This window comes from Hypanus sabinus, chromosome 12 (genome assembly GCF_030144855.1).
Source record: "Hypanus sabinus isolate sHypSab1 chromosome 12, sHypSab1.hap1, whole genome shotgun sequence".
Classification (NCBI taxonomy): domain Eukaryota; kingdom Metazoa; phylum Chordata; class Chondrichthyes; order Myliobatiformes; family Dasyatidae; genus Hypanus; species Hypanus sabinus.
The window spans coordinates 96,349,205-96,365,001 of record NC_082717.1 but is presented as its reverse complement, the minus strand read 5'-3'; the positions used below and the strand labels follow the sequence as shown (position 1 = coordinate 96,365,001).

The 15,797-nt window shown below is 41.9% G+C and overlaps 1 protein-coding gene across 3 annotated transcripts in view; it reads right to left on the bottom strand.

The window, feature by feature from the left end:
* The window catches only part of tarbp1 (TAR (HIV-1) RNA binding protein 1), a 379,243-nt gene that overhangs the window by 148,463 nt on the left and 214,983 nt on the right, over positions 1-15,797 (bottom strand). For all 3 annotated transcript variants that reach the window (XM_059986503.1, XM_059986502.1, XM_059986501.1), the window contains exon 23: positions 3,611-3,697. In XM_059986503.1, the coding sequence (XP_059842486.1) occupies positions 3,611-3,697 (87 nt within the window). The remainder of the gene's footprint in view (positions 1-3,610; positions 3,698-15,797) is intronic.

Here is a 15,797-nt window from a genome sequence, read left to right as displayed (position 1 = left end):
TTGTGGACATCATTCCCAGTGGTTGCATGACAAGCTAACTGTGGCGATAATATTGACCCACTTTCTTTGAATACTTCTTTTCTGAGGAGGGAGCATCCATGAAATGACCCAATAACCATATCTTCAATCATCCACCCACGACGAAGTCTAAATTGACATCTATTTTCCATTTTGTGAATTCTGGGAGATCAGTGAGGGATGGGGAACAGTGTGCACAGTAAACAGACAGACACTCAGGATGATATCTGAAACACCTTCAGCCTCAGATTTGAAGAGAAACTTGGCATCAGGTAAGGTGCCATACGAGCCTGACTGTATTTTTTGAGGATATGACTAAACACATTGATGAAGGTAGAGCTGTAGGTGTAGTGCATATGGATTTCAGCAAGATATTTGTTAAGGTACCCCATGCAAGGCTTATTGAGAAAGTAAGGAATCATGGGATCCAAGTGAACATTGCTTTGTGGATCCAAAATTGGCTTGCTCAGAGAAGGCAAAGAGTGGTTGCAGATGGGTCATATTCTACATGGAGGTCGGTAACCAGTGGTGTGCCGCAGGGATCTGTTCTGGGACCCTTTTATCTTCATGATTTTTATAAATGACCTGGATGAGGAAGTGGAGGGACGGGTTAGTAAATTTGCTGATGACACAAAGGTTGGGAGTGTTGAGGATAATGTGGAGGGCTGTCAGAGGTTACAGAGGGTCATTGATACGATGCAAAACTGGGCTGAGAAGTGGTAGTTGGAGTTCAACCCAGATAAGTGTGAGGTGGTTCATCTTGGAAAGTCAAATATGATGGCAGAATATACTATTAATGGTAAGACTCTTGGCAGTGTGGAGGATCAGAGTGATTTTGGGCTCAGAGTCCACAGGACACTCAAAGCTGCTACTCAGGTTGACTGTACGGTGCATTGTCCTTCATCAACTGTAGGATTGAGTTTAAGAGCTGAGAGGTAAGGTTTCAGCTATATAGGACCATGGTCAGACCCCACTTGGAGTACCGTGCTCAGTTCTGGTCACCTCACTACAGGAAGGATGTGAAAACTATAGAAAGAGTGCAGAGGAGATTTACAAAGATGCTGCCTGGATTGGGGAGCATACCCTATGAGAAAAGGTTGAGTGAACTTGGCCTTTTCTCCTTGGAGCAATGGAGGATAAATGACCTGGATGAGGAAGTGGAGGGATGGGTTAATAAGTTTGCTGATGACACCAAGGTGTCGTGGATAGTGTGGAGGGCTGTCAGAGGGACATTGATAGGATACAAAACTGGGCTGAGAGGTGGCATATGGAGTTCGACCCAGATAAATGTGAAGTAGTTCATTTTGGTAGGTCAAATATGATGTCAGAATAATGGTAAGACTCTTGGCAGTGTGGAGGATCAGAAGGATCTTGGGATTCAAGTCCATAGGATGCTCAAAGCAGATGTGCAGGTTGACTCTGTGGTTAAGGAGGCGTACGGTGTATTGGCCTTCATCAATCATGGAATTGAATTTAGGAGCTGAGAGGTAATGTCACAGCTATAAAGGACCCTGGTCAGACCCCACTTGGAGTACTGTGCTCAGTTCTGGTCACCTCACTACAGGAAGGATGTGGAAGCCATAGAAAGGGTGCAGAGGAGATTTACAAGGATGTTGCCTGGATTGGGAAGCAAGCCTTATGAGAATAGGTTGAGTGAACTCATCCTTTTCCTCGTGGAGTCGCTCTGTTGCGGAGGATGAGAGGTGACCTGACAGAGGTGTACAAGATAATGAGAGGCATTGGTCATGTGGATAGTCAGAGGCTTTTTCCCAGGGCTGAAATGGTTGCCACAAGAGGACACAGGGAGTAGGTACAGAGGAGATGTCAGGGGTAAGTTTTTTAGTCAGAGAGTGGTGAGTGCGTGGAATGGGCTGCCGGCAACGGTGGTGGTGGCGGATACAATAGGGTCTTTTAAGAGACTTCTGGATAGGTACATGAAGCTTAGAAAAATTGAGGGCCATAGGTAAGCCTAGTAATTTTTAAGGTAGGGAAATGTTCAGCACAACTTTGTGGGCCAAAGGGCCTGTACCATCCTGTAGGTTTTCTATGTTAACAACATCTCCTCACTTTGTGTAATCCACAAACCTACTGATCAAGCCTTATGCATTTGCATCCAAAACGTTGACATGAATAGTGAATAACCATTGACCACAGCTGCAAGGAAAAATCTTCAAACCCCACCCTCTTCTTCATATTTCTAAGCCAATTTTGAATCCACTTAGCTAGCTCTCCTTAAATTTCATCAGACTTAACCTTCTAGACCAGCCACCTTGTTGAGGGCCTATCTAAAACCCATGGTCCTACCCTACCCTTAGCTACTCTGTTGGAAAATACTTCAGTTAATTTCAAATAAACAGTACTATTTCTCAACAGAGAAATCTGGGATGCTTTACCCTTGAAATAGTCAAATACCTATATGTAATACAAAGAATTTCAAATGAACTGCTGGAGGAACTCATCAGGTCAGGAACATCTGTGGAGGACAGCAGACAGTTGACATTTCAGGTTGAGTGCCTCCAGCAGATTGTTTATTGCTCGAAGCTGCAGCATCTACAGTCTTTCATGTCTCCATCTTATGCAAAGAGTCACAATGAGCTAATTGGTCTCACTTCGGTGCTAGATCATTCCAAGTGCTTCAACAGATAATTTGCCCCACTATAGGATTCTTTCTTATGCAAGTTGGAAGCAAAGTGTTATTCATTGCCTGGGCCATGCCACCCAAGCCAACCCGACAAACCTAATCACTGAACAATTTACAATGAACAATTAACCCACCCAGTACATCTTTGGACTGTGGGAGGAAACTGGAGCACTTGGAGAAAACTTGTACATTCCATTGGGAGGACGTACAGCAACTCATTACAGAAAGGAGCTGGAATCGAACTCCTAATTCCAGAACACACAGAGTTGTAATTGTATCACACTAGCCGCTACACGACTGTGGCACACTACACATAGAAACATAGAAAACCTACAGCACAATACAGGCCCTTTGGCCCACAAAGTTGTGCCAAACACGTCCCTACCTTATTTACAGCATTAGTTTAAAAATGCAGGGCAGAAGGGGCTATAGGGGTAAGGGCAAATAAAATGAAATAGAGTAAAAAAGACTAGCGTAGGCATATGTCCAACAACCAATCCCTATTCATTTATTAAAACCACTGAGGAAAGACATTGAAATGAATTAAGCCTTGTTTCAATAACAACAGTTGAGAGAAAATTTTTGCCCAATAATGCAGCAAATTCACAAAGAAAGCTGGAGATGGCAGCACACAGAAGGTGATGGGTCAGCAGTAAGTTAGAGGTGAAGACCAACTCTGGAAATCCACCTGATTATTGTACACCAGTTTGTGACCTGGTACACAAGATTTGGACATGCAGCTTGACAACTTTTTTGGCACAGGCTGCATCAAATAAGCAGATGGCATCAGAGTCAGTTTTTTGTTTCGCCTTTGCTGTGAATGGGTCTCCTTTTGGTCTTCAGTAGCTGCTGTCATCAAACAAAATTAATGTTACAATCACCATTCCCATATTTTGACATGTTACCTCTGTTACTTAACCTGAAATTGGCTCCAGGAGCAGAAATATTTACCTTCTGTGAAATATTCTTAAGCATTGTGTCAATATGAACCAATGTAGCCAGGAAGGTGCAGATACTAGTTTTTGAATTTTCAGGATTCTGCATAAAAAACAACAAAAGCAATAAAACTAGAGCATTGAAATATTCAAGTTGAATTACAAATTTATATCTTTAAGATATCTTAGCCATTTTCCACAATGTCTTCAAAAGGTACTGATTCTTTTGAAAGTCATTTCCCACATTTTCAGTAAGAGATCATAAATGTCATTTTTTAAATGTATCTTGCACCCAGAAAACAAATTCCATTGCTTTGATGAGAACTGCTGATTGCATAGCAGTTTAATTACAACTAGAGAACAGTCATCCAGCAGGGTCATGAAAGAGAACTAGCAAGACAGACCAATGTGCCAGATTCTGCAATCCGAATTATGGTAATCAGCATTACAAGCATCAGTGACATTATTATATGTACATTAAAATGACAGCACATCCACAACAACCCAACTATCTCAATGCTGGTGACAGCAGAAAAGTTCTCTACAGACAACACTGATTTATGGGAAAAGAACATCACTGAATTTACCAAAAGTAATGTGGGACCTCATTGACACCTACTGAATATCTAAAGGCCAAGTTGATGTTTCTAATAGTGGTGGACTCTAGGACCAGAGGGTACAGCCTTAGCAATGAAGGATGTCCCTTTAGTACAGGGATTAGGAGAAATTGCTTTTGCCAGAGGGTGGTGAATCTGTGGAATTCACTGGCAAAGATGGCTATGGAGGCCAAATCATTGAATATATTTAAAGCAGAGGTTGATTAGAAAGGGTGTCAGAAGTTACGGGAAGAAGGCAGGACAATGGGATTAAGAGGAAAAATAATCAGCCATGATCAAAAGGCCTTCAAACTATCAATCCTGTGCTAACCATCAACAACCCATTTACACTATTGCAGCATGAAGCCCATGCTCCTACAGAAATCCCACATTCTCTGCGTATTCCTGTTACCTTACTCACAGATTCTACCACTAACATACACACTAAGGACATTCACAATGGCTAATTGATGCACCGACCTGCACATTTTTACGACATGTGAAAATAGAAGCCAGTGAAGAAAGTCACATTCAATGTCAGAACTGAACCTGGCCTCTGGCTTTAGTAGCTGCTCCATTTATAGAATATAGAACTCTACAGCACATTACAGGCCCTTCAGCCCACCATGTTGTGTTGACCATGTAACCTACTCTAGAAACTGCCTTGATTTACCCTACCACACAGCCCTCTATTTTTCTAAGCTCCATGTACCATCTAAAAGTCTCTTAAAAGACCCTTTTGTATCTGCCTCCACCACCGTCTCTGGCAGCCCATTCTACACACTCACCACTCTGTGTGAAAAACTTACCCCTGACATCCCCTCTGTACCTAAGTCCAAGCATCTTAGCCATTTCAGCCCTGGGTAAAAGCCTCTAGCTACCCAGACAATCAATGCCTCTTCTCATCTTATACACCTCTATCAGGTCACCTCTCATTCTCTGTCACTCCAAGGGAAAATGGCCAAGTTCAGTCAACCTATTCTCATAAGGCACAGTCCCCAATCCAGGCTCTGCTGTCCCAAAGTGTTATGACATTTCAACATCTACTTTAATTTTATGTATTTTTGAAAAGTTAGCACCCTGTGAAATGCTTGAAGCATTTGCCAAAAGCAGTACTTTCTCATGTATGGTTTGCTGACTACCCAGCCACACTGCCACAAGCCAGCACCAGGGGGAGCGGAAAGTGCTTTTTTATGGTAGCTTTCCATGAGGTTAGCAAAGAGCACTTATCACTTTGCTGTTGCTACTTTCCTGCTAATTCAGTAGTCATATAATTTTCTATTGCATAAGCCATTGCCCACAAGTTCATATGCTATGCAGAGGTAAAACTAAAAGGTGTTGCATGGTCCACCTCTAGTTAGTATTCCAGGAACCGAGATTAAAATGAGATTAAGATTATCTTTATGTTTCACGTGTTCATCAAGGCATACGCTGAAATGCTTCATTTGCATCCATGACCAACACTGAGGCTGGGTTGCCTTTATGGCATTTGTTTAGTTTATTATATTTTCGCTTTAGTAATTCGTTTGTTATCGTTTTCTAGTTAAAGTTAAGATTGATTAAAGTAAATTCGTTGTCTGTGATATATTGCGGCATGCAATGATGTCACACCCGGTTTCGCTGCGTCTTGTGGGGAAAATATCGGTTTGGAGAAACGGGAAGGAGGGGGCTCACATGTGCAGAATCAGCGCAAGAAAAGTTTTCTTTCTACGCACTAGAAACATCAGTGAAGCAACGCCGTAAGTTCATGAGATAATCGATATGTTGAATTAAAAATGTTAATGCTGATTCTGTTAAAAGTAACGACGGTTGATAAGGTTTATGTTTTTGTTATTTAAACAGTTGTGGATAGTTTGTGTTGAAGTGTATTTAAAGCAGTCGATGGCGTAGATAGATTCTGACTGTATGTTGCACTTTAATGTAATATAGTTGTAGTTTTACTTTTGCAAGTATTTATGATGTAAATGTGATATCAAGAAGGACACAAATACTGTATATATTTTGTATTGTTTTATCAACAGTTTTCATCATACGTTAATGTGGAAGAGTGAACAGTAAACGGTTAATCTTACTGCGATCCTGTCTCCATTGACTACGGTTTACCTCGGTGTTTAGTTCAGAGTTCTTTTACACCTGTGCGAGAACACTACAATGAAAAGGCGGCATTATCAGGTGTTTCAAGTGCTCCAATGACAACTCGATCCAGCATCAAGTCGTTGCCATCCAGCGACAGAGGCAGTAGGGCATCAAAAATAAGGCTGCCCATGCAAGAGCTAAGGCAGAAGCCACCAAGGTGCGAGTGTTGTACATCGAACAAGAAGCAAAATTGAAAATGGAAGTGGCTGCCAGAGAAGCTGAAAACCAAATGGAAAAAGCTGCCAGAGAAGCCAAAAACCAAAAGGAAGCGGCTGCCAGAGAAGCCGAAAACCAAAAGGAAAAAGCTGCCAGAGAAGCCAAAAACCAGAAGGAAGCGGCTGCCAGAGAAGCCAAAAACCAGAAGGAAGTGGCTGCCAGAGAAGCCAAAAACCAGTTGGAAAAGGTAAGGATAGAGTAAGAGTTAGAAGTGCTGACGCTACACCGAGAAGCAGAAGCTGCCAGGGTGGAAGCAGAGATAATAGAAAATGCTGAAGAAATGCATGATCTAGTTGACGTAAAATCTACTTCAGAAAAGATCAGATTGGAACGCACAAGCGACTATGTCCGATCTCAAATAGACTTGAAGATTCGTTCTTCCTCTCCATACTTATATGCTAACGTCCCATTTCATGAGGAGTCTCAGAGAGGCCCAATTGCATCACATCCATCCGAGGAAGACAAATTACCCTTGCAACTTCGCGATGAATTCAAGAATGAAAGGGCTGATGACAAATACTTCTCGACACCAAACTTACCAGATTTGGCGAGAAGAGAGGCAAAGGCTGAATTCAGAACAGCAAATTCCATAACAGATGTACACCCTCAGTCATATACCCGCCGACATATTCCCCCAGCCAGCAAGCCACTTGCAGTTGAACCCATGGCACAGTATTTAGCACGACGAGATCTCATCACTTCAGGACTATACCAATTCGACGATAAACCTGAAAATTACCGTGCATGGTACTCCACATTTGCCAACGCTATCCACGGAGTCCAGCTCAGAGCAACCCAAGAGTTGGATCTTATGGCGAAATGGCTGGGAAAAGAATCATGCGAACAGGTGAGACGCATACATTCAGTGTACATTAACAAGCCCAAGCTAGCCTTACACAAAGCATGGGAGAGACTTCAGGAGTGCTATGTGGCCCCTGAAATTATTGAATTGGCACTATTCCGACATCTGGAAAATTTTCCTAAGGTGTCAGCCAAGGACCACACTAGGTTAAGAGAGCTCAGAGATTTACTCATGGAGATTCAAGGCGCCAAAGAAGATGGCTATTTAACTGGTCTATTATACCTAGAAACTTCATACGGGATTAGACAAATTGTGGACAAACTTCCATTTGGGCTGCAGGAAAGGTGGGTGTCTGTTGGCTCAGAGTACAAGGAAGAGAACAATGGTCGATTTCCTCCCTTTGAGTATTTCATTAGGTTTGTGTGCAAGGAGGCGAAGAAGCGAAGCGACCCTAGCTTCATGAGTCCAGGTAGCAATACAATTTACACCAAGCCAGTTAAATCCACTTCGAATAATTTCAACATTAATAACCCCATCTCAGTGCTTAAGACTGAAGCCTTAACAACTAACAATGACCCTAGCAAGAATTGTCCATTGCATAACAAACCCCACCCCCTCAAAAAATGCAGAATGTTTAGGAAAAAACCCCTTGAAGAGAGGATGGCCCTTCTCAAAGAGAAAAAAATGTTTTAAATGCTGTTCCTCTACCTCTCACCTTGCTAGAGAGTGTACGATCTCTGAAGTGCCTGGAATGTAATAGCACTAATCACGATGGGGCCATGCATCCCAGCCCGTTACCGCAAACCAACAGTTCCTTCACCCTCACAACAGGACGGCGGGGAGGGAGAGGCTCATTCCAGGACAACTGTTGTCAGCTTGAACTGTACAGAAGTTTGTGGTCAAGCTCAGTCAAGCTGTTCTTGTTCAAAGATCTGTACCCTGTACCCTAAGGTGTACCCTAAGGGAGCCAAAGACAAGGCCATCAAAGCCTATGTAATTCTGGACGATCAGAGCAATCGCTCACCAGAGTTCTGTGACTTGTTCAACATTGAGAGTAATCAGTTCCCATACTACCTTAGAACTTGCTCAGGCAGCGTGGAAACTTATGGAAGGAAGGCAGAAGGCTTCCAGCTGGAGTCCCTGGATGGTAAAGTTGTCATCTGTCTCCCTCCACTCTTAGAGTGCAATGAAATTTTGAATAACCGCACTGAGATCCCGACGCCAAGTGCAGTGCTACACCAGCCACATCTCCACCACATTGCCAAGCACATCCCAGAACTGGATCCAAAAGCAGAAATACTCCTGCTATTAGGAAGAGACGTTCTCCAGGTGCACAAGGTTAGGCAGCAGGTCAATGGACCACACGACGCCCCCTTTGCACAACGCCTGGATCTGGGCTGGGTGATGATAGGAGAGGTGTGCCTTGGCAATGTACACAAACTGACAGTTAACACACTCAAGACCAATGTGCTAGAAAGTGGCCGCCATTCAATTTTTCAACCCTGCACAAGTTTCATGTGTATCAAGGAAGCACGACAAGGCTTTAACAAATGTAAAGTAACCGACAAAACGCTAGGTCAGTCAGTCTTCGCTCAAACTGAGCATGATAATAAACTTGCTCCATCAGCTCAAGACGCCATTTTCTTAAAAATAATGGACACCAAGGTCTTCAGAGATGAAGCAAATAATTGGATTGCCCCACTACCTTTCAGAGAACCACGCCAGTGCTTGCCAAACAACAAAGAGCAGGCAGTCAAATGGTTCACGTCCTTGCAAAAAACCCTGAAAAGGAAACCTGAGATGCAGCAACAATACGTAGCATTTATGGAGAAGATCTTCGCTAATGGACATGCTGAAGTAGAACTGCCACTGAGGGAAGGCGAGGAGTGCTGGTACCTCTCAACATTTGGGGTTTACCACCCACAAAAGCCCAATCAGATCAGGGTGCTCTTTGACTCCAGTGCTCAGTGCGCTGGTGTCTCCCTTAATGACGTGCTCCTTACAGGCCCCGACCTTAACAATACCTTTCTCGGGATCTGCTGCACTTCCAGAAGGAGAAGAACGCAATCTTAGCGGACATCCAGCAGATGTTCCATTGCTTCTTAGTACAGGAGGACCATCGCAATTTCCTCCGTTTCTTATGGTGCAAATGTAACTGCGGATGAATTGGCCCAGGCAAAGGACATCATCTTTAAAGCAACTCAAAGAGCAGCTTTTGCAGGGAGTTTTCAGCTCTCCAAGCTAATAAACCAATACCAAAGGACAGCCCTTTGAGGAAATTCAACCCGATCCTGAAGAACGATATCATCTGCATTGGAGGCCGGTTAATACACTCCCAACTTCCAGCTGCAGAAAAGAGTCCAGTAATCCTGCCCAGAGACAGCCATGTGTCCTTACTGCTCACTCGCCATCACCATGAACAGGTAAAGCATCAGGGCCTAACGGAAGGAGAAATAAGGGCAGCGGGACTGTGGATCTTGGGAGGTAAAACAATGATCAGTTCAGTACTTCATAAATGTGTAACCTGCAGGAAACTGCGAGGCAAGTTGGAAGCTCAACGTATGATGGACCTCCCACCAGAACGCCTCAAAGACTGCCCTCCTTTTACATATGTAGGGCTCAACGTATTTGGTCCCTGGACTATCACTACGAGACACACCAGAGGAGGACAAGCAGAGAGCAAGCGGTGGGCCACATTGAGGTCATTAAATCTTTGGATACATCCAGCTGCATTAATGCTCTCAGGCACTTCATTGCGCGAAGAGGCCCTGCAAAACAGTTAAGGTCTGATTGCGGCATCATTGTTGGAGCATCAAAGGAGCTGGGGATGGACAAAACGGTGCAAAAGTACCTCAGTCAGCAGGGAGGCACATGGGAGCGGATGATCGGTATCGCCAGAAGAATTCTTGATTCAATGTTTCTGCAGCAATGCACCCGATTGACCCACGAGGTACTGTGCACACTAATGGCAGAGGTCACAGCCATTATAAATGCACGACCACGCCTACCTGTGTCTTCTGACCTGAAAAACCCCTTTATACTCTCGCCATCAATGCTCCTTACGCAGAAGGCAGGATCTCCCCCTCCACCAGGGGACTTCTCTGATAAAGATTTGTACACAAAGCAATGGAGACAGGTCCAGGCTCTGGCAAATCGGTTCTGGTCTCGTTGGAGGCATGAATATTTACCTTTGTTGCAACACAGACAAAAGTGGACAGAACCCTGCAGGAATCTTCAAGTTGGAGATTTAGTCCTGCTCAGGGACAAGCAAATCGCCCACAACAGCTGGCCAATGGCCAGAATCACTGCCACATTCCCTAGTAGGGATGGACATGTCAGGAAGGTTGAGTTGAAAACTTCTGACCAAGGTGATGTGAAAATTTATCAAAGGCCAGTTACAGAAGTCATTCTACTTCTACCTAAGGACTGATTTAGAGACTGAAGTTTTGTATTATGTTCATTGTGACCCTACGAAGTTCAGGCGGGGAGTGTATTGCCTTTATGGCATTTGTTTAGTTTATTATAGTTTCGCTTTAGTAATTCGTTTGTTATCGTTTTCTAGTTAAAGTTAAGATTGTTTGAAGCAAATTCGTTGTCTGTGACATATCGCGGCATGCGATGATGTCACACCCGGTTTCGCCACGTCTTGTGGGGAAAATACCGGTTTGGAGAAACGGGAAGGAGGGGGCTCACATGTGCAGGATCAGCGTGAGAAAAGTTTTCTTTCTACGCACTAGAAACATCAGTGAAGCAATGCCGTAAGTTCATGAGATAATCGATATGTTGAATTAAAAATGTTAACGCTGATTCTGTTAAAAGTAACGATGGTTGTTAAGGTTTATGTTTTTGTTATTTAAAGAGTTGTGGATAGTTTGTGTTGAAGTGTATTTAAAGCAGTCGATGGCGTAGGTAGATTCTGACTGTATGTTGCACTTTAATGTAATATAGTTGTTGTAGTTTTACTTTTACAAGTATTTATGATGTAAATGTGATATCAAGAAGGAAATAAATACTGTATATATTTTGTATTGTTTTATCAACAGTTTTCACCATACGTTAATGTGGAAGAGTGAACAGTAAATGGTTAATCTTACTGTGATCCTGTCTTCATTGACTACGGTTTACCTTGGTGTTTAGTTCAGAGTTCTTTTACACCTGTGCGAGAACACTACAGAGGCTGTGCCGGAGTCACCTCGCAACTATCACCATGCTTCTGACACCTATAGCCTGCCCACAACTTACTACCCACACATCTTTGTGAAACTGGAGCATGCAGAGGAAACCCACATAGTCAAAGTGGGAACATACATACAGCTTACAGACAGTGGCAGAAACTGAACCCAATCACTGGAACTGTAAAACATTACACTTCCATGCTGTTCTTACTGTCTGCAAAAATCATTGTAAACCAGGGAGCTGAGAACACTTCAACACATTTCCATTATGATGAGCTAAACTTGTCAGGAATGCAGCTCAGCCAATGCATTAATTTAACTAAATAATAAACAAAAATTAAAAACTGCAGATGCTAGAAATCTGAAGTAAAATAGAGAAGGTCAGAAACACTCAGCAAATGAAGCAGCATCTTTTGAAGGAGAAACAGAGTGAAATGTTAATCAGAAAGTTAACATTGTTTACATTAATGCTTCTAATTCTTAACATTAATGATGTTTCTCTTTATGCAGATGTTGCCTAACTTGCTGAACAATTGATACAATTTGGCCCATCAGTTTAGTAGGTCAATACAAATTGGACTTTCTGAATATCCTGTACAAAATATTTCTGAAAAATAGTGCTTCAGAAGAAAAAAAGTTAGGCCAAGTTTTTGAATGCAAGGTCATCTGCCATTACTCTGCCATGAAGCATCATTAAGAACTAGTCTTCTTTTCAAATTCCACTAAGGTAAATTTTCACCTTTAGAAATCATAATGTGCTGCATTTAACAGCTGTCAAATTAATCAGGAAAACTGACCAATTAAGTTGCTTTGCTGAAATAGTCAAGCAAATTAGAAATAATGCATTGGGTTTCAATTAACTACAAAACAATTTTTACTTTGAGCCATAATTATAACACAGGAGATTTCTTTTAAAGCTTCACTTCAAAACAATTCCCCACGTAATGAGACAATGCTAATTAAAAATAATAAAGCTCTCCTTCCTTTTATGAAACCGTTTTTTTCACTATTCATTTTATTCTATAATTTTGCTTTTGGAGAACATGTTATTGTATGAATTAATTCTGTTATAATGCAACATCCACACTAAAGATGAACTACGTTGAAGACAAGTGCATATCTTAACATTTAAGGCTTAAATTTAAGGTCAAAGATGGAGGCAGATTAAGAATTTGTCAATAGTTCCAAAAGGATTGTTCTAAAAACGTTTTACTTTGAGATGATGCAATAATTAGTAACTGCATCCTCTCAACGTAAAGGAACCAGCAATCACCCATTGGGGTTCAATTTCCACTGCTCCCTGTAAGAAGTCTGTACATTCTCTCTGTGGTCGCATGGTTTTCCTGGGATATCTGGTTTCCTCCCACATTCTAAAGATGCACGGTTAAGGTTGATGAGTGGTGGGCATGCTATTATGGTGCCAGAAGTGTGGTGACACTGGCAGACTGCCCAGCACAATGCTTGCTGATTTGATTTGATGAGACAAATAAAGTTAATCTTTAGTAAACCTTCTCCTTTCGGTTTTCTTTGCCCACAACATCAATTCTATTAATACCATGGCAAGTATTACAGAATAACTCATTTCCCCAGAGCCCAAGTCAATACCAAACATTGTTTTCCAGTCGAGATAGTTTTGAACATCAAGCCACGGCAGCACAGGGGTTGGCTCAATACTATGATAGAAGCTTCCGACCTGCTGGTTTCTTCCAACATTTTGTGTGTTGCTCAGTACTTACAGCATCTGCAAAATCTCTTGTGTTTATGTTAACCTTTATCACTACTACTTAAACATTTCCTGATGCCCTTCATCCTATAACAATAATTTCAAATTCTGCTGAACTTCCATCCCCAGGCAACATTCATCCTTCACATTCCATCTGTCATAACATCTGTCTCTTAATGTTTCAAAGTTAAAATGCTGTTTCCAATTGCCTTGCCTGAACTGTAAATTTCTCCAACACAAAACCAAAGAGAATGCAGATGCTGGAAGCTGGAGCACTCATGACTGTGGCCAGGTTCTGCTCCAAATTCATCTTCAAGTTCGTAGATAATACCACCGTTGTGGGCCGAGCTGTGTCGAGTCAGAGTACAGGAAAGAGATAGAGAGCTTAGTAATATGGCAGCGTAACAACCACCTATCCCTCATGTCAACAGAACAAAAGAAATGTTTATTGTCTTCAAAAAGAGGGGACAGTGCACACACCCTTTCCACATCAACAGAGCTAAGGCTCAGAAGGTTGAGGGCTTTAAGTTCCTAGGTGTGAATGTCATCAATCACCTGTTCTGGTCCAAACATCACGATATCACAGCCAAGAAAACTTACTAACTCCTATTTCCAAAATAATTCCTATGTCCCCATCAACTCTTATCTAACTTTCCATGCACCACATAAAGTTAAATGTAATTTTGCTGAACACTAAGTTTACATTGAGAGTCTGTGTATTCATGCTACACTTGTATAACATGACACCCCAGGATACAACAGTCAACTGCACAACTGTGGAGAAATTGCTACATACCAAGGTCGTAAAAGTATCAAGATAGAATAACTAGGTGTGTTATTTATTTCTAGTGTTGGTTGAGAGATAGATGCTGCTCATTTTTGTGATGTAAGCTTTTCTGAAACAATTTAAAAATTTACTTTTACTATTTTTCCCATTTTGCTGCAGTCCCACTCACCACAACAACGAGGACCTGAATGATTTTCCAGCAAAACCTGAAAATCTTTTTTTATACTAGATGTTCTACTACTCCTTGAAGAGTGTAAAGGGCAATAAACTCACTTGATAGAAATAAGGAAGTGTACAGCTGAAAATGACTGGATTTAGAATTGATACGGCAGGGCACATCTAGTCAAAAAGCTACACAGCAGATGCCTCAACTCATCTACACTTAGCGACTCCCTGCATTTGGTGAACAAGGATGGGGGTTAGTTAATTATTTATTTCTACTTCACGATTCAGCGCAGAACAGACAAACAGCCACTGAGGCAAACAGCCAACAACTCATCTATATAACCGTAGCCTAATCACAAGTCAACTTACAATGACTAATTAACCTATTAACCAGTACCTCGTTGGACTGTGAGAAGAAAGCAGAGCACCTGGAGGAAATATATGCAGTCACAAACCCCTCAAGGACAATGCAGGAATTGAACTCTGAAATCCAACACCCCAACTGTGAAAACATCACGCTAACCATTATCGGCACACAGTGTGGATATTTTACAGGCAGGAATTGAACCAGATAGCAAGTAGTGTGGCCAATGCTAGAGGAACAAATACATGTGATCTCAACAATAAATGTTCTGTTTATTCTTACACCATTTGCCAAACAGAAGAATTTTATTTTCATGGTTAATTTTAGGAGGCTAAACATCCAGCATCTGAGAAGTTTTATTTAACGGACAGCAAAAACACCAATGTCCTTGAATAGAAAATCTTACAAAAAGTAATGGATACGGCCCAGGACATCACAGGTAAAGCCCTCCCAATATTGAGCACATCTACATGAAACACTGTCGAAGGAAAGCAGCATCCATCATCAGGGACCCCTAATGCCCAGGCCATGCTCTCTTCTCACTGCTGCTATGAGTAAGAAGAAAAAAAGAGCCTCAGGACCCATACCATGAGGTTCATGAACAGTTACTACCCCTCAACAATTAGACTCTTGAACCGAAGAGGAACATTTCACTCAACTTCACTTACTCCATCACTGAAATGTTCCCATAACCAATTACTCACTTTCAAGGACTATTCATCTCATGTTCTCAATATTATTGCTTATTTATGATTATTATTTCCTCTTTCTGTATTTGCAGTTTGTTATCTTCCGCACTCTGGTTGAATGCCCTAGTTAGGTGGCCTTTCATTGATTATTATGGTTAATATTCTATGGATTTAGTGAATATGCCCACAAGAAAATGAATCTCAGGGTCGTACATGTTGACAAATATGTATTTGGACAATAAATTTACTTTGAATTTTAAATAGGTTCAGAAACACAGGAGATTCTGCAGATGCTGGAAACCTTGAGGAACACACACAAAGTGATGGAGGAACTCAGAAGGTCACACAGCATCTACGGAGAAGAATAAACAAAAAGGTCTTGGCCCAAAAGTTGACTGTTTATTCCTTTCCATTGATGCTTCTTGACCTGCTGAGTTCTTTCAATACTTTGTCTGTTCCAATAGGTTCGTAGAGTTTTAACGGAGACTGATATTCTCTTCAGCTTTATCTCAATAGACAATAGGTGCAGAAGCAGACCATTCGGCCCTTC